The sequence below is a fragment of a genome, unplaced genomic scaffold (genome assembly GCF_019419815.1).
Source record: "Pyrus x bretschneideri cultivar Hongxiangsu unplaced genomic scaffold, Pyrus_bretschneideri_v1 Contig5, whole genome shotgun sequence".
Classification (NCBI taxonomy): Eukaryota; Viridiplantae; Streptophyta; class Magnoliopsida; order Rosales; family Rosaceae; genus Pyrus; species Pyrus x bretschneideri.
In genome coordinates, this window is record NW_025999787.1 from 3,980,199 (window position 1) to 4,006,388 (window position 26,190).

General features: G+C 36.9%; 3 protein-coding genes across 11 annotated transcripts; 2 read left to right on the forward strand and 1 right to left on the reverse strand.

The window, feature by feature from the left end:
- The first annotated feature begins 1,442 nt into the window (after window positions 1–1,442).
- LOC103964836 (UDP-glycosyltransferase 86A1-like) lies at window positions 1,443–8,266 on the forward strand. The gene is made up of 2 exons (XM_009377822.3): window positions 1,443–6,201; window positions 6,584–8,266. The coding sequence occupies exons 1-2, from the start codon at window positions 5,655–5,657 to the stop codon at window positions 7,477–7,479; spliced, it is 1,443 nt and encodes a 480-aa protein (XP_009376097.2). The 5' UTR covers window positions 1,443–5,654; the 3' UTR covers window positions 7,480–8,266.
- Window positions 8,050–14,918, reverse strand: LOC103964822 (ABC transporter G family member 3). Of its 9 annotated transcripts, none has more exons than XM_048569195.1 (13): window positions 14,768–14,909; window positions 14,204–14,317; window positions 13,212–13,717; window positions 13,024–13,103; window positions 11,958–12,244; window positions 11,338–11,509; window positions 10,939–11,052; window positions 10,549–10,677; window positions 10,200–10,391; window positions 9,746–9,832; window positions 9,131–9,403; window positions 8,657–8,764; window positions 8,050–8,441 (listed from the first exon to the last, which is right to left on the reverse strand). In XM_048569195.1, the coding sequence occupies exons 3-13, from the start codon at window positions 13,681–13,683 to the stop codon at window positions 8,184–8,186; spliced, it is 2,172 nt and encodes a 723-aa protein (XP_048425152.1). In that variant the 5' UTR covers window positions 13,684–13,717; window positions 14,204–14,317; window positions 14,768–14,909; the 3' UTR covers window positions 8,050–8,183. The 9 variants fall into 9 exon arrangements, with proteins under 9 accessions (XP_048425152.1, XP_048425149.1, XP_048425150.1 ...); XM_048569192.1 differs by having other exon boundaries at window positions 13,212–13,784; XM_048569193.1 differs by having other exon boundaries at window positions 13,212–13,784; window positions 14,773–14,797.
- A 5,526-nt stretch (window positions 14,919–20,444) lies between these two features.
- Window positions 20,445–25,658, forward strand: LOC103964823 (cell division cycle protein 48 homolog). Its single transcript, XM_009377808.3, has 9 exons — window positions 20,445–20,602; window positions 20,725–20,884; window positions 21,387–21,615; window positions 22,032–22,798; window positions 23,142–23,363; window positions 23,521–23,592; window positions 23,697–23,978; window positions 24,229–24,588; window positions 25,129–25,658. The coding sequence occupies exons 1-9, from the start codon at window positions 20,574–20,576 to the stop codon at window positions 25,420–25,422; spliced, it is 2,415 nt and encodes an 804-aa protein (XP_009376083.2). The 5' UTR covers window positions 20,445–20,573; the 3' UTR covers window positions 25,423–25,658.
- The last annotated feature ends 532 nt before the right edge of the window (window positions 25,659–26,190 follow it).

Below are 26,190 nucleotides of genomic sequence, written 5' to 3' on the forward strand. Positions count from 1 at the left end.
CTGAGTTGATCTATTCATATGCTTCGGACTTTTGAGCGTCGTCGTTGTGTTTTCAATAACCTGAACATAAATCAAAACCAAGAATTTATCTCACGCTCTTGGCATGACTCCTATAACCTGAACATAAATCAAAACCATATATGTAAAATGAACTGACCCATCAGTTCCACTGTAGAAGTACAAATCAAGAAAATTAAAGCACATGGGAATCAGCAATTAACTGCAAGTACCATTAGGGAATAAATCCTCAACAGACTTTCCCTCTTACCAACTCAGCAACCTCAGCCTCCTCCTCAGCAACTCTTACTCTTACCCTTATTTGTACGGGAATCATCTTGTGGACGTGTGAGGATACATAATAGTAGTCAAACCAACTCAGATCGCTGATCAGCCGAGCAGAGAGATGTCGGCAATCCCATCTATTTCTCTCGAAGCTCTGGTAACACTATCCTAGAAGGTGTACCATGTATTTGGTTTTGGTTTTGGTGATTGAGCAGGGTTTAGAGTTTAGGTTTTAGTTTTTATAAATTAAGGTTAATGGTGATTGTATAAGTCATTGACTATACACTATATTTTTTTTTTGGTTAGTTTTGGGTTGATTTGGGTGCATGCATAATATCATATGATGTCACTAGTGAGATGGTATGACAATATTCAATGGTAAAGAATACAAATGGCAAGTAGATACAAGAAGTCTTTTCTAAAGAGCCAAGCGGCTGTTTGTGTCTATAAAAAATGGATGAGTTGCAATAAATCAAGATAAGCATTCATGTCTTGATATTGTGCATAAGAAGAGAAATTTAGAACTCTGGTGTGAAATTCGACATATTACACTATCCATCAGGAAGGTACAACCACCACGCAGCGAACTTTATTTAAAACCTGTTCCCAAGTAGGGGTGACCCTAACGTGGTCACAAAGTTGTCTCCAACTCAGTCGCTCACCGGTGCCCATGATGTAGACCGTACTGAAATCAAGCCATTCCAAATCGGCCATATATTCTGTAAGAACTGCAGACCAAAATATGCATGACCTGAACCGTTCCAAGGTGGTTGTGTCCTCCCGGTGGATATGGTAGCAAACTGGCCCATCAACATCCTCCTCAGCAACCTCATCATCATCCTCACCAACCTCAACAACTCTCTCTTACCCCTATTTTTACGGCAATCATCTCGTGGACACGTGAGTATACCACAATTGTAGTCAAACCAACTCAGATCGCTGACTAGCCGAGCAGAGAGAGGTCTGCAGTCCCATCTATTTCTCTCAAAGCTCTAGTAACACTATCCCAGTAGGTGTACCTAATACGGTCTAATGGTCTCCATCCCGCTAACTGCACTGCTACTACATGAAGAAAGGCCCATAAATTAGCTTAGTCGTCTGGGTACAATATCGAAATGAAGATATTTTCACCAAGCTGATTTTGGTATAGATCCATAGGTCTTCTTACTAAAATCAGCTTGGTGAAAATATCTTCATTTCAACATTGTAGCCAAACGACTATGTCGATTTATGGGCCTTTCTTTGAGTAGTAGCAGTGCGGTTGGCGGGATGGAGGCCATTAGACCGTATTAGGTACACCTACTGGGATAGTGTTACCAGATCTTTAAGAGAAATAGATGGGATTGTTGACCTCTCTCTGCTCGGCTGGTCAGCGATCCGAGTTGGTTTGACTACTATTATGGTATACTCACGCGTCCACGAGATGATTGCTGTAAAAATAGGGGTAAGAGAGAATTGTTGAGGTTGGTGAGGAAGAGGATGAGGTTACTGAGGAGGATGCTGATGGGCCAGTTTGCTACCATATCCACCAGGAGGACACAACCATCCCGGAACGGTTCAGGTCACGCATATTTTGGTCTGCAGTTCTTACAGAATATGTGGTCGATTTGGAATGGCTTGATTTCAGTACGGTCTACATCATGGACACCGGTGAGCGACTGAGTTGGAGACAACTTTGTGACCACGTTAGGGTTACCCCTACTTAGGAACAGGTTTTAAATGAAGTTCGTTGCGTGGTGGTTGTACCTTCCTGATGGATAGTGTAATCTGTCAAATTTCATACAGGAGTTCTGAATTTCTCTTCTCATGCACAATATCAAGCCATGAATGCTTATCTTGATTGATTGCAATTCATCCATTTTTTATAGACACACTCTTTAGAAAACACTTCTTGTATCTACTTGCCACTTGTATTCTTTACCATTGAATATCGTCATATCATCTCACTACGTGACATCATATGATATTATGTATGCACCCAAAACTAACCAAAAAAAGTATAGTGTATGGTCAATGACTTATACAATCACCATTAACCTTAATTTATAAAAACTAAAACCTAAACTCTAAACCCTGCTCAATCACCAAAACCAAATACATGGTACGCGGTGCACATCGATAGGGCCGTGTGCCTCCATCTGCACCCAATTTCACTTGTCGATTCTCTTTATTTAGATTGCATTAGAATATCACCAAATGAAAAGAAAAAAAATATTCATTGCAGAGTTCTTCAATGAGCAAGCATCGAGTTCTTCAATTTAGGTTTTTCGAAGCCTTGTTGTAAGTGTCTAAGTGCTCCGCTACTTACAAAGCATGTGTACATGCTCAAGTTTCATTTGTTATATCCAAATGACAAGGTAACGTGTGTGGCAAATAATTAAGCATTTCATCCCAGCATGACTTGTTATTTACCTTTTATCCGATACTTATCAATTGATTCATGAAAAAACATTGACCACACAAGAACCTGTTCGCCGCCCTATATGTTGTGTATGCATATTTCTGCAAACTAATTTTTTGGTTTGGTTTGCTCTTGATCAACCAATTTGCTACAAAAAATGATGGTCCGCAAAGAAAGGCAAATTCAGTCATATTATAGTCAATCTCAGAGACCAGTTTTTATCAATTTTAAATCTCATATACCAAAGTGAGAAATTATGCTAATCTTATGAGCTATTTTGGCTAAAAAGCCAAAATATTATTAATTAACAACTCATTCTCTAATGTGCAACGAGATTAGAAAACCAAGAATCCACTAAGATATATGGAAAATCTGCAAGAGAAACGACATGAATCATGTTAGTCCATTCCATCACTCATTTAAAACATGTCATTGGTTACAAGCAGCATACACCAAATATCTTTTTTCTGTCTCAATTTCGTCATCAAATCAATTAAATGTTGGCTAGACATTCAAAGCATTAAGAACAATAACAAAAACTCACATGAAATAACATTAAGAAATTAATAGATCTATAAATTTGGAGTATTCATGGCTAGGCTATATCTTAGTCCTAGCAAAAGAAATTTAATGCATAACAACAATCAAATCATAAAAGACATGATGAATACTGTCATAGAATAAACTCGGACATGTACAGACAACTTGATCCCCCCTCTCTTCACCCTCTATTTTTTTTATAAGGAGTTAGGGGGTGGTGTGTGTACTGGGTGAGTATACTTATAAAGATTACTCCAAAAGCCTTAGAGCTCGTTTGGCACACATGATTGAATTGATATGGAGAATTTTCAAATTTAAAGTTATATTAAAGGCAAAAGTGGATGGTTTTTCATTTGGAGAGAATTAGTTATGAAAGAAATTCAGCCCTTCTAATCCTACCATTTTAAAGAGTATTCGAATGGATAAGTATTCTTTATGAGTTAATCAACCTCTAGGTGATCATAATTTTATAATTTCTTCTCCAATATATCCTTAATTTATCTATTCCAATACAATCATGCATACCAAATGAGTGGATTTGGACAAGAATCTCAAAGAAATGCACGATATGTATTTGTCAAATCTCGAAGAAATGCACATATGTATTTGTCAGAATGATTATGTTGAAAGCACTTATTGGTTTCTAATGAGTTATTATATGTTATGTTATTGAGGGACGAAGTTGAACTCTTGTGCAAGTTGGACTGGAATGTACCTATTCGATCTCGAAAATTTCTGTTCTAAGCCCGAACATTTCCGATTTCGAAATTTTGAATGGCAATTGGAATGAACTTATCAAATCCGAAATTTCGATTCGAAATTCTCAAACTCAGTACTTAAAAAAAACCTATGCATAATTCAATATTGTTATACTTAGATATGCTTTTTTTTTTCTTGAACATTATATTTAGATATGCTTTATTTCGCCTATTGTATGTTCAATCATACTATTATATATTAAAATATAGAGTATAATCATAAATATTATATCTTGTATATGATTTATGTCATACACACACTTAATAGCTACAAATATCACCAAAATTCAAAACAAAATTATTGAATGATGGATACATAAAAATTTGAAAAAATTTTACAAGATTCTAAAAATCTGTAAAATGTAGAAGGCGTGAATTATGTTCCGAAAATTCCCAGAAAAATCAATTTCAAAATTCCAATAATTCAAAATTCCGAAATTTGATTCCAAAACTTTTTTAAATTAGCATTAGAATGCTTATTTCCGATCTGATCAAACTGAAAAATGACCCCTACGTGTAACCGTATCCAAATAGTGGAGTGGATTTTTATTTTTGGAAGAAGGTACTCATGAGCATGGTATTTTATGACAAAAAAGCTAATGGCATCGGTTAAAAAGATAAATAGTGCACGTTTAGTAAATCCATATAACTTAATTAACAAGTTTATAATTTTTGAGCAAATCAATCAATTCTAAGCTTAGTCGAATTGTAGAGAGGAATTTTGAATTTCTTTTCTCATGCACAATATCAAGCCATGAATGCTTATCTTGATTGATTTGCGACTGTTCCGTTTTTGATAAGGACATAAATAGCCGCTTGCCGCTTTGGCATGCATATTGTTAAGTGGCTGCCTAAGTTATCCACATTATTGGCATTTTCCACTTTTAGAAAACAATTCTTGTATGTACTTGCCATTTGCATTCTTTACCATTGAATATTTTCATAGCATCTCATCATATTGAATTAATCGACACACTACGTAACATACATTCACCAAAATTTATACAAACTAAAACCTAAACTCTAAACCCCACTAAGTCACCAAAAAACCAAATACAGGGTACGCCATGCACATTGATAGGGCCATGTGTCTCGATCTGCACCCAATTTATATTGTATTATAATATCGTCAAATGAAAAAAAATATGTTATTCGTTGTAGAGTTCTTCAATGAGTAATGTGTGAACATTGAGTTCTTCAATTTAGGTTTTCTGAATTCTTTTCGTAAGTGTGAGACTAAGTGCTCAACAACTTACAAAATACGATTACATGATCAAATTTCATTTGTTATCTCCAAATGACAAGGTAACATGTGTGGCAAATAATAAGCGTTTTATCTCACCATGATTTATTATTTACCTTTCATCCGATACCTATCAATTGATTCATGGAAAAACATTGACCACACAACAACCTGTTCGTTGCCCTATATGTTATGTATGCATATTTCTGCAAACTAATATTTTTGGTTTGGTTTGGTTTGCTCTTGATCAACCAATTTGCTACAAAAAATGACTGTCCGCAAAGAAAGGCAAATTCAGTCATATTATTGTCAAGTTAGGTACCGTACAAATTGGGATTTATAAACTGAACATCCAAAAACCTAGCCAGTATCTCCCTCCCTCCCTCCCTCCCTCCCTCCCCCTTTTCTCATTTCATAGTTCTTAGCATTAATGGAAGACCAGGGTCATACTAATACCAATCGTCAAAAACGTCCTCACGCTATCTTCATCGCCTACCCTCTCCAAGGCCACGTAATCCCATCCGTCCATCTAGCTATCAAGCTTGCATCACATGGCTTCAAGATCACCTTCATCAACACCCACTTCATCCAACACCATACCTCCAAAGCGCAACCAAAATCCGCCGGGAACCCTTTCGCCTATTTACATGAATCTGGCCTCAACATAGACTACACCACCGTCTCTGATGGCCTACCCGTTGAGTTTGACCGGTCGCTTAATCATGACCAGTTCATGGCTTCTTTGTTGCATGTGTTTTCGGCCCACGTAGAGGAGGTGGTGGGAAAGGTTGTGAAGTCTTCGGCTGACACCACACCGGTCACTTGTATAATTGCTGACACGTTTTTCGTGTGGCCCTCGAAGATTGCCAGGAAGTTTGGGATTATTTACGTTTCATTTTGGACAGAACCTGCTTTGGTTTTTTCACTGTATTATCATCTCGATCTTCTTCGAAGGCATGGCCATTTTGCATGTCAAGGTAAGTTACTGCTATTAATAGGGTAACGAAGTATATGTTATGTTGTTACACTGTTAATTTATTCTTTTAATTAAATAAATTTTATCATGGTTGGCATGGTAAACTCGTCTGGCCTCTACTCTCTATATCATTCGTCATGTGAAATTTTGTTTGGCGTAAGAGTGACATACATTGTAGTTTCCTAACCTAACATGTTTGGCAATAGTTCATCGTTCACATTTGTTCTTTTATAATTTAAATAACATGTTATACAGTTACACTCCCAGTTTAAATCATGCATTTGAAAATAAAGTTACTTAATCAACGGCTTGATTCACAGTTGGGACAATATATATAGTTGTTCTTCACTGGGGTCTAAACGAAGGTATCGTGTTTTATGTAGATGTGCGAGAGGACACCATAGATTACATACCAGGAGTGCGAGCAATTGATCCCAAAGACATGATGTCATATCTTCAGGACACTGATACAACGTCTGTGTGCCACCAAATCATTTTCAATGCCTTCAAGGACGCCAGAGGTGCACATTTTCATTTGTGCAACACAGTGCAGGAGATTGAATCCGAGACCATATCAGCCTTGCAAGCCAAGATGAAGTTCTATGCCATTGGACCCATTTTTCCAACCACATTCAGCAAGAACATTGTGGCTACGAGCCTGTGGTCCGAGTCAGACTGCACCCAGTGGCTCAACACCAAGCCCCATGGCTCGGTTTTGTATGTCTCATTTGGTAGCTATGCTCATGTTGCAAAGAAAGACCTTATAGAGATTGCTAACGGGCTTAAGCTTAGCAAAGTGAACTTTGTTTGGGTGCTTCGGCCGGATATCGTCAGCTCAAACGACACCGACCCGTTACCCTCGGGCTTTCGAGATGACGTCAAGGATCGGAGCATTGTCATACCGTGGTGCTCGCAAAAGGCGGTCTTGGCCCACCCGGCCATCGGAGGGTTTTTGACACATTGTGGATGGAACTCAACATTGGAGAGTATTTGGTGTGGTGTCCCATTGTTGTGTTTCCCTTTGCTTACTGATCAGTTCACTAACAGAAAATTAATAGTTGACGATTGGAAGGTCGGGATCAATTTATGCAATCGGAGGGTGGTCAGCAAGGAGGAAGTGTCGGAGAAAATCAACCGTCTGATGGATGGAAAATCAGGGGATGAGTATAGGAGAGCAGTTGTCAAGGTTAAGAACACATTGGAGGATGCATTGACACCCAATGGATCATCAGAGAAAAACATGGACAATTTCATCAAGGATCTAAAGGCCCAGATGTGAGAACCCCAAAAGATGAAATATTTTTCCTTCCAAGTGGTACATAATTTTCTTTAATAAATATTTGTTGTATACACTCATATGTACAAAAGACGTTCTCATGATCCTTGCAAACCAAGGATAAGACTGTGTACTATAAATGTTCTTTTCCGATCTTCGCAAAGCAAAGCAAGGAGCCTAGTTGGCTTGAGGCTGACCTTTTATATTCATGTCATTGTTTATAGTGGACTTTGTGATGTACGAAGTTGAATGAATAGAGGATGTAACATGAAGTGTTGTCAACAATCACCATGGCGTGGAGTGATGTCACGTGCCTCTCCTGCTTTGATTCAAGCATTATTTTAACCTAATGTAAACTACACGAAGAGAGATTCGAATTTTAGTGCAAATGGGAGAGACTACATTGCTCTAGACAACTTGACTACTCCCATCTGCAAACAATGAGATTACTCTCCCCTCACTCGTAGGTACCGAACTTTTCCGATGGCAATGAAAATCAGGCACAAATGCAGATCTCAGCTCTGTAAGAATTCAAAATAACGAGTTGGGAACAAAAAAACAATCAGCAAAAGCTCTCTAAAACATGCATTTTCTCATTCATAGACGATAAAGGTTTACAAAAGCAAAATTGCACATGCCAAGAACTACTTGAAGTTACAAAAATACGATGGCTGAGATACAACACTCATGGCAGGTAGCAACTTCATTCATCTTGCATTGTTTCTATCCTGATTACACTTCAAAATCTTACGTATATACTTTTTTCCCCCCACGCGAAAGTACAGTAAAACAAGGACAAGAATACGATACCCGACAGCCATTAGAAACAAGACCAATAAATTTTCCCACTTGGCATTGTTGTCTGGGGAGATGTGATATGTGCTACTAAGTGCTTGATACCCAGATATGGTCCTTACCTGCCCAACCGCGAACGATGTCCCTATGTACTCATTCTCCAACAGCCCCTGTAACAGAAAGGTAATAGTTTTAGACGCTTCAGTTAGAAAAGAAAATTATTAAAAGTAACCCACTAGTTCCAAAATATCACTCTGAAACGCTTTTTTTTTATCCTTCCCAAACTCGAGAAATTTGAAACTAAACCAGGTTGCCCGACAATTGATTTTCAACATTGTTATGCAACAAGGAAGAAAAATACAAAGGATCAAGTAAATCCTCTTGCCTGTATAGAGTACGTATGGAAAGCTATATAGGATACTGGATATGTCCACACGGGTCCAGGCAAAGCATTTCGAATTCTGAAATAGCCCGCAGCTAGCATCATTACCACCTGAAATTCCATATGCATTCAATGCAAGATTAGGGAAGGATGGGAAACTGTTTATAACGTTATAACACTGTCAATCATTGTCAGAAAAGCATAATTGTATCATGGACATTCATTGATATGATACATGACATTTTATTGCACAATACCATAAAACACCACAACTGCCAGTCTGCCATGTACTTTATGATTTGGTTTCATCGTTTAGTTTATCCAAGCCCATACCAAATTTAATGATTTTTTATCAGGAAAAAGCAACATGATTAACCAAGCGGAAAAATGTTAAAAGTTCTTGTTCATTCGCAGATGACTCAATGCTGAACTTGGGAAACTTCAAGTACATTATTTCGTTGAGATAGAGGAACTTACTTGTATGCATATCAGAGTGAGGGTGCTCCAGAAAACATCTTGCCATAAAGAAACCACCACCAGCATTATCCCATCATTTACTAAGAGGCACATGAAGAAATTCAGCATGAAGTACATCAACAAGCTGAACTCATCTCGCAGTCCTATAAGGAAATAAAAGACGACACTTGATGGGATGGAGATGAGAAACAGGAACGGGATGCTAGAGAGAAGCTGTCCAAATAAAAAGACTAGTGTCCCCAAATGGTGGTTCAATTCTTCACTGGCATATATCTGCAGTATCCATAATCAGTTTGATTAGAAGAGAAGAATCCCAAAGCAATGAACATAATTAATTACAGTAATTATAAGAATGTCCTATCAACCAGCCACTCAACTGGAAATAATGATATCATTATCATCATTGCAAATTAATGGAATGTCCATAAAACTGCCTAAGTTTAAACTGAGATCAATTTCGGATCCTTCAATCTTGGGTTCTTTCAAGAAAATAGCGTAATACTAGCATAATTCATATAATTAATCTACAAATGTTTGCCACTATATTAATCATAACTTGGCCAACTTTCACACTACTTTAAGTCAATATCTAGGAAATGAATCAATCAAGATTACCTTGATTTCTTTTATAACTGCAGGTACTCCAGAAATGCTTAGTAGTGCGGTAAACGAAACAAATACAAATATTGCTGCAACTTTTGTCTGCATATAAAAGGTGGAGGAAAAAGAGATTCAGATGCCACACAAGGAAACAGATATTGTGGATGCATGTAGTGAGGTAAACAAAACAAATATAAATATTGCTGGAACTTTCGTCTGCATATAAAAGGTTTAACATTATTAAGAATATAGCATATGCTCCAGCAGTGTTTGCTAGTACAGTACAGAAACAAAAATAAACACTGCTGCAACTCGTCTTGACTGCATACGAGAGTGAAAAATTTAAAAGAAGTGTTCAATTAAGAAAGTGGTATTCATAAAGTAGAACTGAAAACAATTACCGAAGCATGCAATCGATTTTTATTTTATTTTCTTAGTTATTGACAAAAGGTGATGTTAAGTAACTCACCGCAACTGAAGACAACGAATGCCCCGAGCCAGAAAATACTGTACCAACGGAGAGTGTAAAAATCATATAAAGAATAAGACGAAGCCAGTAGTATTTCCAATCCCTTGACATTATTAATAATGATCTCCAAGTTAAAACTGCTACCCGTGTAGCAGCTCCAGCCTTTCCCTTGCTTTTGAGTACTGGACCTTCCTATAGAAGGATATGCACATCAGAAGTTAACCAAGATTACAGAAGCTAAATATATATGCTAATATGTACACATCACCCAAATTATGGAACACAACATGGAAAACAGGAAACTTTCAATTATAATGCAGAAAACCACAGCTGCATATCAAATATTTACCTTATCTGTGAGTCTCAGTATCATAGTTTCAACTGCAGCAGCATCTGCTGATGATTTATAAGTTGCTTCGAGGGTGCGTATTGCCACAGCAGTATCCATGTTCACTGATGAAAAATCTCCGTTATCATCCTGTCATCACGTTGCAGTTCATGCAAAGCATATGTTAAACTAAACGAATGTCCTGCTAAAGTCTAAGACATATTGGACTACAATTATTATGGTGAGTTCATAACAAAATATGGTTAGGCATCCTTTCACTTTTAAGTCAAAATAAAAACATACAGTCCAACAATTTTGAAATTTCTCAATAGGATAATTATAACATACGAATTAAAGGCTTCTACACTTTATGCAACCAGAATTAGGAAAACTGCAGCACCCTGTACTTACCTGCCAATTTTTGCACATTGCAATGATCTTGTCGAAATCTGTATTTATTGCCCGTAAAAAGTGATCTGACGGACTTTGCATAATCGGACAAGGAAATCCAGCGTTTGAGAAGTGCTGGATCAACATAAAGTGTATGTTAGCACTTATCTACAACTCTCCAATTAGCTTCCAAAAATATAAAGAACAAAAAATAATAAAAACAAAAACACGAAATTAAGAATTTTAATTTTTAAAACATAAATGATTTCTTGAGTTTCTTCTCTCTTACAATAATCACAGAACACTAATCAGTAAATAGTACCTTGTTTAAAGAGTTAACGACAAATCAGACTTATTTTAGGGTCAGCGAGTCCAGGATTAAAAAGTTAATGACAAAACAGACATTTAAATGTCATTTACCTGCAAACAAGCCAAGGTTTCCCCAAAAAACAAGGTATTTCCATTTGAAAGAAGACATATCCGATCAAAAAGGCCGAATACTTCTGTGCTGCTTTGGTAAATGGTAAATACAACAGTGCAACCCGTACTTGCAAGTTTCTTCAGCGTTACCATCATCAGAAGTGCAGACACACTGAAAAAACAAAACCACTTCAGTCATGGTACTTCAAGGAATCAAATATATTCAAATGGAAGACTATTGGTCATGAGCATGCTATATACGGATATAGGAGACCTAACAAAACAATTCAATGGTGCTGCCTGATCCCTCAGGAAACAATGCAGCAATAACCTCATATTATATCAGTTCTAGAGTCAGCCAAATTATTCTTGGAAATCATCAAGTAGATTCCTTAGCACACCAACTTTAATATCTCAGACCAGTTGCGATTCCTTTGAAATATATAATGCAACTGAGATACTTCAAAGACAATTATCCAAACTCATGCTTTAGTTGGAAATGCTTCCATGGAAAATAATTTGGTTGCTTATGGTTATACACAAAATAGTGATACAGGCCACGGATAGGGTTGTGCACCATGGAATAATGTAGAGAGCACGGCGAACAGAATAAAAATTACCTATCAAGATGGTAAAGAGGCTCATCTATGAATAAAATATGTGGCCTCATCACAAGCTCTCGTGCGATGCTAACACGCCTTCTATCGCCATTTGGAAGGCCCTTCATATTACAGTAACCGCCTATCAATTTGTTTGCACAATCACCCAGTGACATGGCATGGATGGCATCCTCTACTACGCTCTTTTTCTGACAAAAGAAACCAGGAAGCTGAAGCAGAGCGGAGTAATACAGAAACTCCCGAACAGTGAGGGATCCAATTAGAGTGATTTCCCTCTCAACAAAACCCTGCAAGTTGGATTAACAAACATGAAGCCAGAGTCCACAGACACAGAGTTGAGCCATAGAAAAACAACGTGACCTTTAAAGACACAAAACGAAAAAGTAATTAATTGCCAGTAAAGCTAACATTGTAACCATGTAATTTGCAATGAGAAAAATCTATCAACTGCTCCACCTAGGAGATGCCATTATGCCAAACAGGAAAGGGTGTGAAAGTTCAAATGGTGCAAATTGAGAAGCCTGAAAAAGTCAAGGGCCAATGGAGTAATGACAACAAGTCTGGCTTTTGACCCACACTAATGCAGGCTTGGCAGCATGGGAACAGAGACTGTTTAGGCATTTCTCTATTTTTTTTATCAATCACTTCTTTCATGGTTCGGATTATCAGATTATCCTAATGATGAGACAAATCACATCTCTAACAAAAATAATAGTTGTTTAAAAATGATAACCTATATGTTTCAAATTTGATTTAACTCGTACTCATCGTTTTGAAGAAAGGAAGATGTAAACGGAAACTAATTTGAAAGCAGATGCTAACATTGTCACTTGAGTAACTTTCTTTAAAGAAAATCACCAAATGTGAGTCGAGTGTAACAGAAATAACGGAAAAATGATAAGAGGAACAGTCGCAACAGACTCATGACAAACAAAATGTAAGAGAATAAAATTGTCAGTAGAGCCCAAGACTAATTGGGTAAAAGTGGGAAAGCAATTAAGCGAATGTATGAACTGCAAACTGCATAAAAGACTGAAAAGAATGGTGATGATTAGGTGGAACTTACGTATGAACCATACGGCATGGGTGACTTTGAGCCATTCACAAAAACCTCACCATACATTCTGGCTGAGTGAGGCAATCTTCCTAAGCAAGGTCAACAAACAATTCTTAGAACTCAAGTATGCAAAAATAAGAGAAGGCACAATTCTATGCACAATTAGAAATTTAGAAATAACATGCAAGCTTAAGGACCTGCAAGAGCCCTTAGTAGCGTCGACTTCCCCGACTTAGCAGGACCCATAATTACTGTTATAGTTCCAGGCAAAGCATAACCATTTGAACTCTTCATAACCTTCTCAGAGTACTTTCTTTTCCCCTTAATTGTAACTGTCAAATCTTTCCACACAAGTGAAGCCCCTGCAATCTTTCTTACTACATTTGCACCCTCTGGTAATGGTGGGGATGGCAAGGACCCACTATTAAGCTTCGAAAGAGATGCGGAGACTGGAGTGGTTGCAATGTTGATGGAGTCACCTCCTTCCTCCACCCTAACATCAATATCTGTATCCTCCCATTCAGGTGAATCTTCAAATGAGATGGGTTGTCTGAGTGAGCCAGGTTTGCGCAAGTAGAAAAAGTTACTTGAGGGTACCCGACTTGCTGGACTACTTGCTGAAGACGAGGAAGACCTATAATTATCCGATTGTGATTGTATTTCTTCCATTATCTTCTTCCAGATTACAAAACTTCAAGCCATTCTACAACAACGTACGATCAGCAACAAACTTGAATTACTACATACACATTGACGAGACAATTCAAGTCCTACATCAAGAACCACCACCATAACCACCGTCTGTTAATATCCGAACTGTCAGAAAACAAAGTCACCTTGTAATAACTAGAAAGACAAGCCACCACTACCCCCAATCAGTTGATGTTTATATTTAAGGCTGAAAAGGATTATTTTCCGGCTTCATTAGAGGGAATCGAACCCTGGACCTATACTAATTGTAACCCATAACCCCACCCGTCCCTCACCACATGCAGAATATAGGAACTGAAATGCCATCCGGGTTTACAGAATATTGGAAGAACTACAAGGTAATTACTTTAGCAGAACATTTCAACTACTGTTCTTCAAAAATGGCATTTTGTCATCAAATGTTAATCTTGGCAAAAAAATATTTCTCGATTATGTTCATTTATTCTATGAGAAATCTGAAATGGAAACATGAACTTACGCGTCAAAGTTCGAACTTTGAAATCAAACTTAAAACTACAACGTGTTTCCTTCTTTCTTCAGTTTCCTCACCAACTAAACTGAGATCACAAGGAGCTGTTTCTGCAGCTTAACCCTTAAAAATATACACATTTTAAATTAAAAAACCCGTAAAAAATAGAAACAACAAAATTAAAAATTAAATACAAAAGAAAAGAAACTTCATTTTTTGAAAAGCAATTAAACCCTTCTTTTATTTTGTAAGAACAATCAAAACTTTAATCTTAAAGAAACAGTAACGTTGAATGTGAAGGAAAATCAACTTACACACACAAATATCCGTAGCTAAAAACAGAACAATGACTAAGAAAACTATAACCTTGAATCCTAAATTTCGATTTCGTCCTAGAAGACTGAACTAAAACACAAACATTAAACCCCCAGAAAAATGTAAATAATGTTTTTCTGCTTAGATTTTCTGTCCCATTTCTCAGAGACCAAACAGAAAGTAAAAGCTTGTATCTAAACCTTAACTACTTCAAACAGAGATGTAGTAAAAGCTTGAGAGATTGAAGCAGAGACATACCTTACCTGGATCTGAGTAAGCTCAGAGGAGAGAGAGAGAGAGAGAGCGAAGGCTTTGACTGTAGCAGTGAGAAAGAGGGAGGAAATTAATTAAATCAGCGGATTATTTGACCCGCTTATTATTCCGGTTTACGTATGCTTTGCAATTTGCATCTTCACTTTATCTTTTGTTTTCTTTTCTTTTTTGGTACTTGTCATTTTTGCTTTTCATTTTTTTTTTCTTCCTATTTTGCATAATTTCCAAAATGTAATTGTTTTTTTAAGGGGCAAATTTGGCATCCAATGCTCATTTTTAGTTACAGTCCACACAAGGGCGGAGCCAAGTACAAGGCTCCCCTTGGCTATAGTATAGAGAGAGTTTGGTTCTTCAAATTTAAAAATATTAATTTTTGGGTTAGTTTATAATTTTTAATTGTCATATTCCACTTAACAAATGAATTTTTTATATTAACAAGGTTGTTTTTAAGAATAATAAGAGCTAATAGATGTTAAATAAACTCACCACTTTAACCAATATTATATTTAATAGTAATAAATTAAAACTTCCATACCACAAATGGTTTCTTATTTTATTCACTTGAAAGCTTTGAAGGTTAGAAACCTAGAAAACATAGCATAAAATTCTTGCTTCAAAGTACTAGATTCAAGTTTTTACTATTATATAACTTTATGTAGGCAACATAAGATTAAAAAATTGATTTAGTAGTAATAATTTTAGCTTAGCCCACCCACCGAATAATTTCTGGCTACGCCATTGAGTCCACAATTGGGGTCCCACTCTTTCTAAATTATCCCCCATCATTTTCTCATTTGCACCCAACTTTGAAAAAAGAAACTTCCACAACTTTCTCTTTTAACTAAATTTCCATACTTACAGTCTTCTATTTTTATTTATTTTCTTTTGGGAATGATATTATCTATTGGAAGAGTGAGTCATGCTTCACAATGAGTAAGTAATAATGTGGTTTAAATTCTTCTTTAATAAGAATTAAACCTAAGACATTTCACTTAGAATCAATAGTCTCGAGATAAGACGATAGCTTTTATTATTTTTTGAAAAATAAGTTTGTTGTCAAGGCTATCACCTCATCCATTAATAACAAATGAAAAGATAAAAAAATTCATAGTCATGTAGGTATATAGTGCTACTCACCTAAAAGTGTCACATCCCGGCCCGGGTGGGACCACTTCCCGGGCCCGCTCCACCACCGTAGCACGATATTGTCCGCTTTGGGCCCCGACCACGCCCTCATGGTTTTGTTTCTGGGAACTCACACGAGAACTTCCCGATGGGTCACCCATCCTGGGAGTGCTCTCGTGCGCTACTCGCTTAACTTCGGAGTTCCCATAGAACCCGAAGCCAGTGAGCTCCCAAAAGGCCTCATGCTAGGTAGGGATGGGAATATACATTTAAGGATCACTTCCCTGGACGATGTGGGATGTCACAATCCACCCCACTTAGGGGCCCGACGTCCCCGTCGGCACATTTCCGGCCAGGGATAGGCTCTGATACCAATGTCACATCCCGGCCCGGGTGGGACCACTTCCCGGGCCCGCTCGACCACCGTAGCACGATATTGTCCGCTTTGGGCCCCGACCACGCCCTCACGTTTTTGTTTCTGGGAACTCACACGAGAACTTCCTGATGGGTCACCCATCTTGGGAGTGCTCTCGTGCGCTACTCGCTTAACTTCGGAGTTCCCATAGAACCCGAAGCCAGTGAGCTCCCAAAAGGCCTCATGCTAGGTAGGGATGAGAATTTACATTTAAGGATCACTTCCTTGGGCGATGTGGGATGTCACAAAAAGCATCTCCAAAAGACTTTTATATATGCTTTTACTTTAGCTATACTAGCATTCATGCACGCGCTCACGCGCATGCGCTCATGCGCATGCATAAGACATTTTTTTAATTAGGGCGTGCTACGCACGATTTACATGTTTTAAATGTATTTATTAATGTAGATGGAAATGAATAATAAATACATTTAATAAAAGCGGTCTTTTAACTAATCAAAGCATTTGAATCTATATTAATAAAAGCGGTCTTTCAAATTCCATCTACATTTTATTGAATTTACATTAAGATTAGAAAAAATAATATTTAATAAACTAATTGCTAGCACATTGTAAGGCTAAGCTCACTCCCTCCCTTAGTGTAGATAACATTGTTTGTTAAAAAAAAGAAAGAAGATAATTTGACAACTAATTGAATCATATTATCATGCGCATTCGAGAAACTTTTTTATAACTTGCACTACGCATCTCTTAAGTGTTTAAAAATTGAGAAATAATATTTAATAAACAACCATGTGCAAAAGACATTTTTTTGAATCACAACGAGCTACGCACGACTTAGACATTTTAAATGTATTTATATGCATGAATTGCTTCAATATTTTTTTACTTCGTTATTTTCTTTTTTTATCACCGGTGCTACGCATCTCTTAAGATGTTTTGAACACAACATTTATGATTTTTCTTATTTTTTTAATTATATTTTTCTTGCCCATCACGTGGGCACCATCAACTTTGTCATTTGTTTATTCTTTTATCTCCCCATTTATATTTATATTATATTTTATGATGATCAAATTACCAACTTACACTTGCATGATTTGACATATTATGTTGGGTTGGTTTTGAATTTTTTTAGCTGAGGGGCAGTTTGGTCCAATTATTTTTGTTGAAGCCGGTGACACCAAATTGAGCCTATGGCTTTATATATAGATTTAGCACCAAAAAACTTTAGCTCAAAAGAGATTAACAGAAATTTTGATAATGCCCTTGTTTTGGAGGCTTAAGAGCATCTCATGTGAAGTCCTTAAATAGGGACATTCACCGTATAAAATGGGTGTAAAACAAATATAGAGACAAAGTCAATCTCTAATAGATCGGAAAGTAAGTCCTTAACGTATAGGAATTCACTGGATACATAGTATATGTCCTTACATATAGGGACAACCTTGAGTGGAAAACAGAGTTCACAATCTTGCTTGAAGCTTTTAATGCCTTTAATTTTAATGTTTTTAATAATTAAAAAAAAAGTTAACATAAACAAAAAAATGTGCACCTTACGTGAAAAACATGACCCACAATCTTACTTGAAGATTTTAAACTTTTAGTGCTTTTAATTTTAAAGCTTTTAATTAATTAAAAAAGATTTACATAAACAAAAGAACGGTTTTGCCCCCTTTTTACAAGGCTTTAGATTTTTTGCCCGTTTGGGTGAAAATGACCTCAACCATCTGGGAAATCAAAATATACATGTTTTCTAAAATCTTCTGCAGATGGTTTCACTTCTCCATCCTCCCCATGATGACAATCGTGTAAAATAGCATGGAAAAGACAATCATTGTCTCCAAGTACCCCTCTACGATATCGAGCATATCTACCATGTGTTCAACATGCGTAGCACGAGATGCTAACATTAATATGGTATATACCAGACTTTTTAGATAATCAATATTCAGTCGATTTTTTAAATAGTTAGGAATTTAGTTTAAGGACTAAGTGGACATTAACCTCGTTTAGGACATTATTTCTATATCTTAAATTCTATGGACTTATTCGTAGTATATAATCTCTATAATATAAAGCCAAAACTCATGAATGAATAAAACTTGCCATTTTTTAATTAATTAAAATGAAGTTGTTACATAATATTCAATATTACGAAATTGTCTTTTAGAGCACAACTCCAACAACAAATATACTTGCATGAAATAATGAAAATGAAGCATTGAGTTGGTACCAGTCCGGAGTTATTTTTTGCCCAAACCAATCTACAGATCGAAATGGATCAAAATCATTACCAAATGGTTCTGTATCAACTCGGTAGATAACTCAGTTTCGGTTCTAGTCACATCAGGGCTGTCTCTGAGATTTCGGGTGCCCTGTGAGAAATTTATAAAAGGGCCCATTTTTAAGATAGTGTTTTTTTTTTTTTTTTTTTTTTTTTTTTTTAAATTAGGACAATATATTGGTATTAGAAAATGGACTTGGATCCTCTCCTGAGCTAATGGAGAGGATCCTCCTCGTCAATCATCCTTGGCCGTTGGATTTTTATCCAACGGCTACAAACAGAGAGGTTCCTTTAAAGTTATAATAATTGTAGCCGTTGGATAAAAATCCAACGGCCAAGGATGATTGACGAGGAGGATCCTCTCCATTAGCTCAGGAGAGGATCCAAATCCTTAGAAAATAATAACTCAAATCAAAACAACATTTAGGACTTACTGATTGTAAGTTTATAAATGTCATTAAATAAGTAAAAAAAGTTACAAACATAACATTCACTAAATAATAAATAACAGTTTAATCTTAAACAACCAAATAATAAAAAAAAAAAGCTTCAAAAACTCTAACATTAAAGTTTCAATTGAATATATAGCATTATTATATAATAAAATTGAAAAGAAAATAAATTTTTAAGGTGTTGTTATCGGTACTCCTATTATCTCATTGTGCACTTCAAAAAGTACACTATAAGATTTTAAAGTACTAATAAAAGTATATTTTTAATATACAACAATATTACATATAAATATAAGATACCAAAATTTTTTGATAATAAAGATTTCGGAGGGCTGTGCGATTGCACCTTTCGCTCCCTCTCAACGCCACCTCTGAGTCACATATCGAACCGTAATTCAGTACCGTTCCCACCTCTAGGCATATGTAATGATCATTACGGGATTGTCATTTCCGAATTGAAACTAGATGCAGTTTGAATCTAACACTTTAGATTACACTCTTCGCATCTCTGTCTTTGATTTGTAGGTTTCCTTGGACAATTCAAGGACCGTGCAAAGTCATGTTACCACTAGGACATTTTTAAAAGGCTGAGTTCTGACTTTAGAATGAGAATCCTCTTCGGATCCTCTTTTGTGAGGATTCCATAAATCTTTTGATCACATTTGTTTATCGTAAATCGTGCGATCAGTTTTTGTCGGGTAATGTTTATATTCAATTTTAAATAAAAAAATTTATAATAATTTCTGACCGTACAATATACAATGAACGGACGTGATTTGAGAATTCTCGAAATCTTCACAAAAAATAATCTGAAGAGAATCCTCATTCCTGGCTTTATATCATACTAGTTTACTAGTCCTCGTCACACACTCTCGTTTGTTAATTGGCCTTTCTTGTTTTTTGTTTTTGTTTTTAAATATATTTGCTGGATTTATATTTTTTTTAAACTAAATGAAAAGACAAATAGAAAGAAAATGGGGTTACAATTACCACATTGAGATTCATCATTATTTTGTAAAATTCTTAAATGAAAAGAAAACTAAAAATTTGATTTTTTTTTTTTTTTTAATATATGAGATCCCACCACACAACGATGACATACTAATAATGACCTTAAAGATGCATTCGTAAGAGTTCGAAGCTGAGTTTGTAACTCCAAATATTTACTTGCTTCTAATAGACCATTCTGTTGGGTTAAATTTTGAAGTTTAGTCTTAAAAATAACTCTCTGTTTATATTTTGGCTAAATCATTGAAGATAGGTTCAGTTTGGGTTTTTGGGCTTTAATCGCAATTTGAACTCGGGTTGGATTAGTTTCTAATTTTGTTTGTATTCCAATTCCAAGTCAAATTCGGGTTCTGCCTGTCCATGTAACCAAACAAACCCACTAGCGACAAATATTTTCGTACCAAACAAGAAACAAGCCATAAAAACTCAGAACCTGAAGTATAATCCTCCAACACACTCCAAACACTTCCCCTCTCTCCTCTCTCCTCTCTCTCCTCTGTTTTTCGTCTACCACAGTTCCTGATCTCTGAATTCTCCACCGCCATGGCTCACCAAGCCGAATCGTCCGACTCGTGAGTCAACTCGCCACCGTTAATTTTGTTTTACTTTACACAATTTTTATGTCGGAGTGTTTCCTTTCCGTTTTATTTGCGTAAATATTCAAATTCTGACTGGGGATTTGATTGTTTTGCAGGAAGAAGAAGGACTTCTCGACGGCAATTCTGGAGCGGAAGAAGTCGCCGAACCGTCTTGTCGTTGATGAGGCTGTAAACGACGATAACTCCGTCGTTTCAATGCATCCTGAAACCATGGAAAAGCTCCAGCTTTTCCGTGGCGACACCATCCTCATCAAGGTACTGTTTTTCTTTTCTTTTTCAATCTAATCAGAAAATAAAATTGAGGGTGGCTTGTCAAATAAATTGAAAGTTAAAATATCACGCTAGGGTTTTGTTGGGATGAGGTTTTAGGGAATTTTTTTGTTGTTGCATAATTTGTATGTTCTATGAAACAACTTAGTTTAGATTGTGAATTGAGGTTGAAATTGCAATTTTCGTTCGAACCCAGAATTGGGTTGCTTTGTACTCATTGGTTTTGATGTTTAAGTTTCAGAATTAATAAAAGAAGGAAAGTTATTTTTGCCAATAAAAAAGAAGGAAAGTTATCACTTTTACTTATGGGGAACCTGTTAGGTACATGGCTTGGTGATGAAATAGATATTTGTTACTGGGATTTTATCAACGAAGCAGACCCAAGTGTTTTCGTGTCCTACTTTATTTACATTACATTTTGTTTTTATTTGCGGAGGTTTTGATTTACGTCTTGTGTTTATTTAATCATCTGTGATTGGGTTTTCAGGGGAAGAAACGAAAAGACACAATCTGCATTGCACTTGCTGATGACACCTGTGAAGTGCCAAGAATAAGGATGAACAAGGTTGTCAGGTCGAATTTAAGGGTTCGACTTGGGGATGTTGTGTCTGTACATCAATGCCCTGATGTTAAGTATGGGAAGCGTGTTCACATTCTGCCTATTGATGACTCTATAGAAGGAGTTACGGGAAATCTCTTTGATGCCTTTTTGAAACGTGAGTTGGTGACATCTTTGGTGGTCATTTGTTTTACTTCTAAAATATTTATCACTGTGGTTTACTTGTTACTTAGGCCCCATCCAAGACCTTCTACAATTTTTACTTTCCCAGGGTCACTGTGATGATTGTTGGTCTAGGAACATATTATTGTGCTCTTCTTGTTTGTTTTTATTTCTCTATGTAGCCTCTTTGTAAGTGTTTATGATACATCTACATTAATTTATTTGGATTGCTTCCTACTCCATTTTAACTGTTCATGCCATTTTGTTGAAAAATGTAAGTTTGATGCAGATGACTTGCACTACCTCAGCATGCTGTCTGCCATTTTGTATCGGATTAAATTTCTTTAGGTTTTTTCTTGAGACTTTGGACACTAAAACTTGGCTTGCTATATCCCTTTGTTTTGTTTGCAGCTTATTTCTTGGAAGCTTACCGCCCTGTGAGGAAAGGAGATCTGTTCCTTGTCAGAGGAGGAATGAGAAGTGTAGAGTTTAAGGTCATTGAAACTGACCCAGGAGAATATTGTGTGGTTGCCCCTGACACTGAGATCTTTTGTGAAGGGGAACCCGTGAGAAGGGAGGATGAGGAAAGGTTGGATGAAGTTGGTTATGATGATGTGGGTGGTGTTAGGAAGCAAATGGCTCAAATCCGTGAACTAGTAGAGCTGCCACTAAGGCATCCTCAACTTTTCAAATCAATTGGTGTGAAACCTCCGAAAGGAATTCTACTTTATGGACCCCCGGGTTCAGGAAAGACATTAATAGCCAGAGCTGTTGCCAATGAAACTGGTGCTTTTTTCTTTTGCATTAATGGGCCAGAGATTATGTCAAAATTGGCTGGAGAGAGTGAGAGCAATCTCAGAAAGGCATTTGAAGAAGCGGAGAAGAATGCCCCATCCATCATCTTTATTGATGAGCTTGATTCAATTGCTCCTAAGCGGGAGAAGACACATGGTGAGGTTGAAAGGCGGATTGTCTCTCAGCTCTTGACTCTGATGGATGGACTGAAATCTCGAGCCCATGTTATTGTTATTGGTGCTACAAATCGTCCAAACAGTATTGATGCGGCTTTGAGAAGGTTTGGTAGGTTTGATAGGGAGATAGACATTGGTGTTCCTGATGAAGTTGGGCGCCTTGAAGTTCTTCGCATACACACAAAGAACATGAAACTCTCTGATGATGTAAGTTGAACCTCTCCTTTCTTTACTAAGTTTTTTTATTAAGGTAAAACATTTGCTGTATCTGGAATACATTATGACTGCTTTGGTTCCCCAAATATAAACTAGATCTGGTTAAATAAGCTAGAAAAATCTTAAGTTATAATTATTAAAAGAAACTTCCAAGTGTTACACTGAGCTTACTGAAGCATAGGTTTGATGGTCTATTATGTAAGTACGAAGTATCTGATTTTTGCTCAGAGCTGGCATGACTTTTTGGTCAAAGTTTCTCACTTAAAAATGCCAATTTGGTTTCCACTTCATTATCTCCATATGGGTGTTCTAAATGATGTTTCCTGCTGTACAGGTTGATCTAGAGAGGATTTCCAAGGATACTCATGGGTATGTTGGTGCTGACCTTGCTGCTCTCTGCACTGAAGCTGCTCTGCAATGCATTAGGGAGAAGATGGACGTGATCGACTTGGAAGATGAATCCATTGATGCAGAGATACTGAATTCAATGGCGGTTACGAATGAGCACTTCCAAACTGCTCTTGGAACAAGCAATCCATCTGCTTTGCGTGAAACAGTGAGTGATTTTTTTTGGTTTGGATCCCTTGTAGTGTATATAATTGTTGTTTTATACTTTTGAGATATACTAGTCCTCTCTCTCTCTCTCTCTCCCTCTTTCCCCACTTTTAAATTTTATTTTTAAAGCTATTTACCAATTCTTTGATGTGTTGCAGGTTGTTGAAGTTCCTAATGTCAGTTGGGAGGATATTGGAGGCCTTGAGAATGTTAAGCGAGAGTTACAAGAGGTAATAATTTTTATTTGTTGCTATTATGTTTATATCTTGTAAATTCTTATGCTACTTAGTGTTTACAGCTAATCTTTCTAACTTCTGCCTTGTTTGCTTAAAAGACCGTTCAATATCCTGTTGAGCACCCGGAGAAGTTTGAGAAATTTGGCATGTCACCTTCTAAAGGGGTGCTGTTCTATGGGCCCCCAGGATGTGGGAAAACTCTTTTGGCCAAGGCAATTGCAAATGAATGTCAAGCTAACTTCATCAGTATTAAAGGCCCCGAACTTCTCACCATGTGGTTTGGTGAGAGTGAAGCCAATGTGCGAGAAATCTTTGACAAGGCTCGTGCATCTGCACCATGTGTCCTTTTCTTTGATGAGCTTGATTCCATTGCTACCCAGGTCTGTTTCCTCATTATTTAATTTAATATTCTGTCCACATAATTTTGCATAAATTAAAGCTATCTGAAGCATGAACTGAAAAGTTGGTTCTATTTGTCTATAAGTTTGAGTCACTGAAAGTTTTTGATTTGATAAAGTTAATTGGCTGATTAATATTAATTTAATTCTTGTCGCGATGTCCTTATTTGCACAGCAGTTTCCTTTTGGTTTGTTAGTCTTACTTCTTTTCACTTTTTACTGATTGTTGCAGAGGGGAAACAGTTCTGGGGATGCAGGTGGTGCTGGTGATCGTGTTCTTAACCAACTCCTGACTGAAATGGATGGCATGACAGCAAAAAAGACTGTTTTCATTATTGGGGCCACAAACCGACCTGACATTATTGACCCGGCACTTCTGCGCCCTGGCCGGCTTGACCAGTTGATCTACATTCCTCTTCCAGATGAAGAATCACGTTTCCAAATCTTTAAATCTTGCTTGAGAAAATCACCTATTTCAAAGGATGTGGATTTGAGAGCACTGGCCAGGTATACACAGGGCTTTAGTGGGGCTGATATCACCGAGATCTGCCAGCGGTCATGCAAGTATGCCATAAGAGAGAATATAGAAAAGGTACGTCCTCATTTGTCATTTTAGTTCTTCAAAGGTTTAATAAGTGTAGCTTCCCATTGATGCACGTTTAGAGTGGTAATGAATTTTGATAATGTAAATTTGCATGATCTCACCATCAAAAGAGGAATAAAAAAAAAAAAGGGATTGCGTGTAGTCTTCGTTGGGCTTTAAAGATTTAGTGCAAACTTCAGTGTCGTGTGAGTTTAGGAAATTACAAATTTTGCTTATCCAAGTCAGTTCTGGAAATTGCAACCTCTGCTTGTTTGTTAATTTGGTTTGGTTTTCAAATCTGTGCATGTCTGATTTTGTTCTGCTCCTCTCGGGTTGTAGAGGGTAGGGAGCTTTATATGGCAATATTCTCTTTATGCAGACAGGGAATAACTTGAACGTGGTTCCATGTGCCAAAACGTGCAAATCTTTGTTGTTTGCATCCCGAAATTGTGGACCTTGTAGACTTGGCTTGATATTCACTGCATGTAGACATCATAAAGTTAAGTTCTGCACAAGTTCTATATGTCATTAAGTTTGGTGCGTTTGCAGGATATTGAGCGGGAGAGGAGGAGGGCAGAGAATCCAGATTCTATGGATGAGGACATTGACGATGAAGTGGCGGAGATTAAAGCTGCTCATTTTGAGGAGTCGATGAAATATGCTCGTAGGAGTGTCAGCGATGCTGATATACGCAAATACCAGGTCTTTGCTCAGACCTTGCAGCAGTCCAGGGGTTTCGGAACTGAGTTTAAGTTTACTGAAAATCCACAAACTGGGACGACCGGCTCTGATGCATTTGCAACTTCTGCTGCTGCTGCAGATGAAGATGATTTGTATAGTTAATATTATCATGTGCATGGTTCCGGAGGCAGTTCCGTCCGCGGATACGCCTTTTGTAGGCTCATGTTATCCACCTTTGTGGAAGGCTTTCCTTTTCATGGTTATGACTCTCAAGTCTTTTGTGTACTAAAGAGTTTGTGGGGTTTGTAGGATAACATGATGTTTTTAAGTATATTATGCTGTTAATCTTATTTGTATCAATCAACTGATGGATTGGAAAAGGCCAGTTACTTTGTTAATGAGATTTGTTCTCTTTAAATACCTACGTTGTTTGTATTGGACGAAAGCTGGTTAAGGTTGGCTGTTTGTGCTCCCTACTTTTACAGTGTTTGGTTTCCATGTCGTTTCTTAGGGGATGGTAAATGGAATATTTCTTTCTCATGTTTGGTAATGTTGGGAAAGTAACTAGAAAACTTCATTTTATGTCTCGTGTAGGAATTATAAATAAATTTACGTATGGCCGGTTTGATAATCATTTTGTTTATGAAGTAAGAATGGAAACCATTTTTGTTTTTTGAATAAACGATGTTAGCTATAATAATATGGTTCAAATTTATCTTTAGCGAGAATCAAACTTAAGACTTCTCACTTACAAGTAAAGAGGAATACATCTAGATTGTAGTACTAAATAGCGAATGGAAACAAATTTGTTTTTGGTTTTGTTTTTTCCTTTGTCTTTATTACATTTTGCATCTTCCCCACTATCCTCTCACTCTTTCCATATGCCTTATCTCTAGTGTATTTCTCCTACATTTCTAGCACAAAATGAAA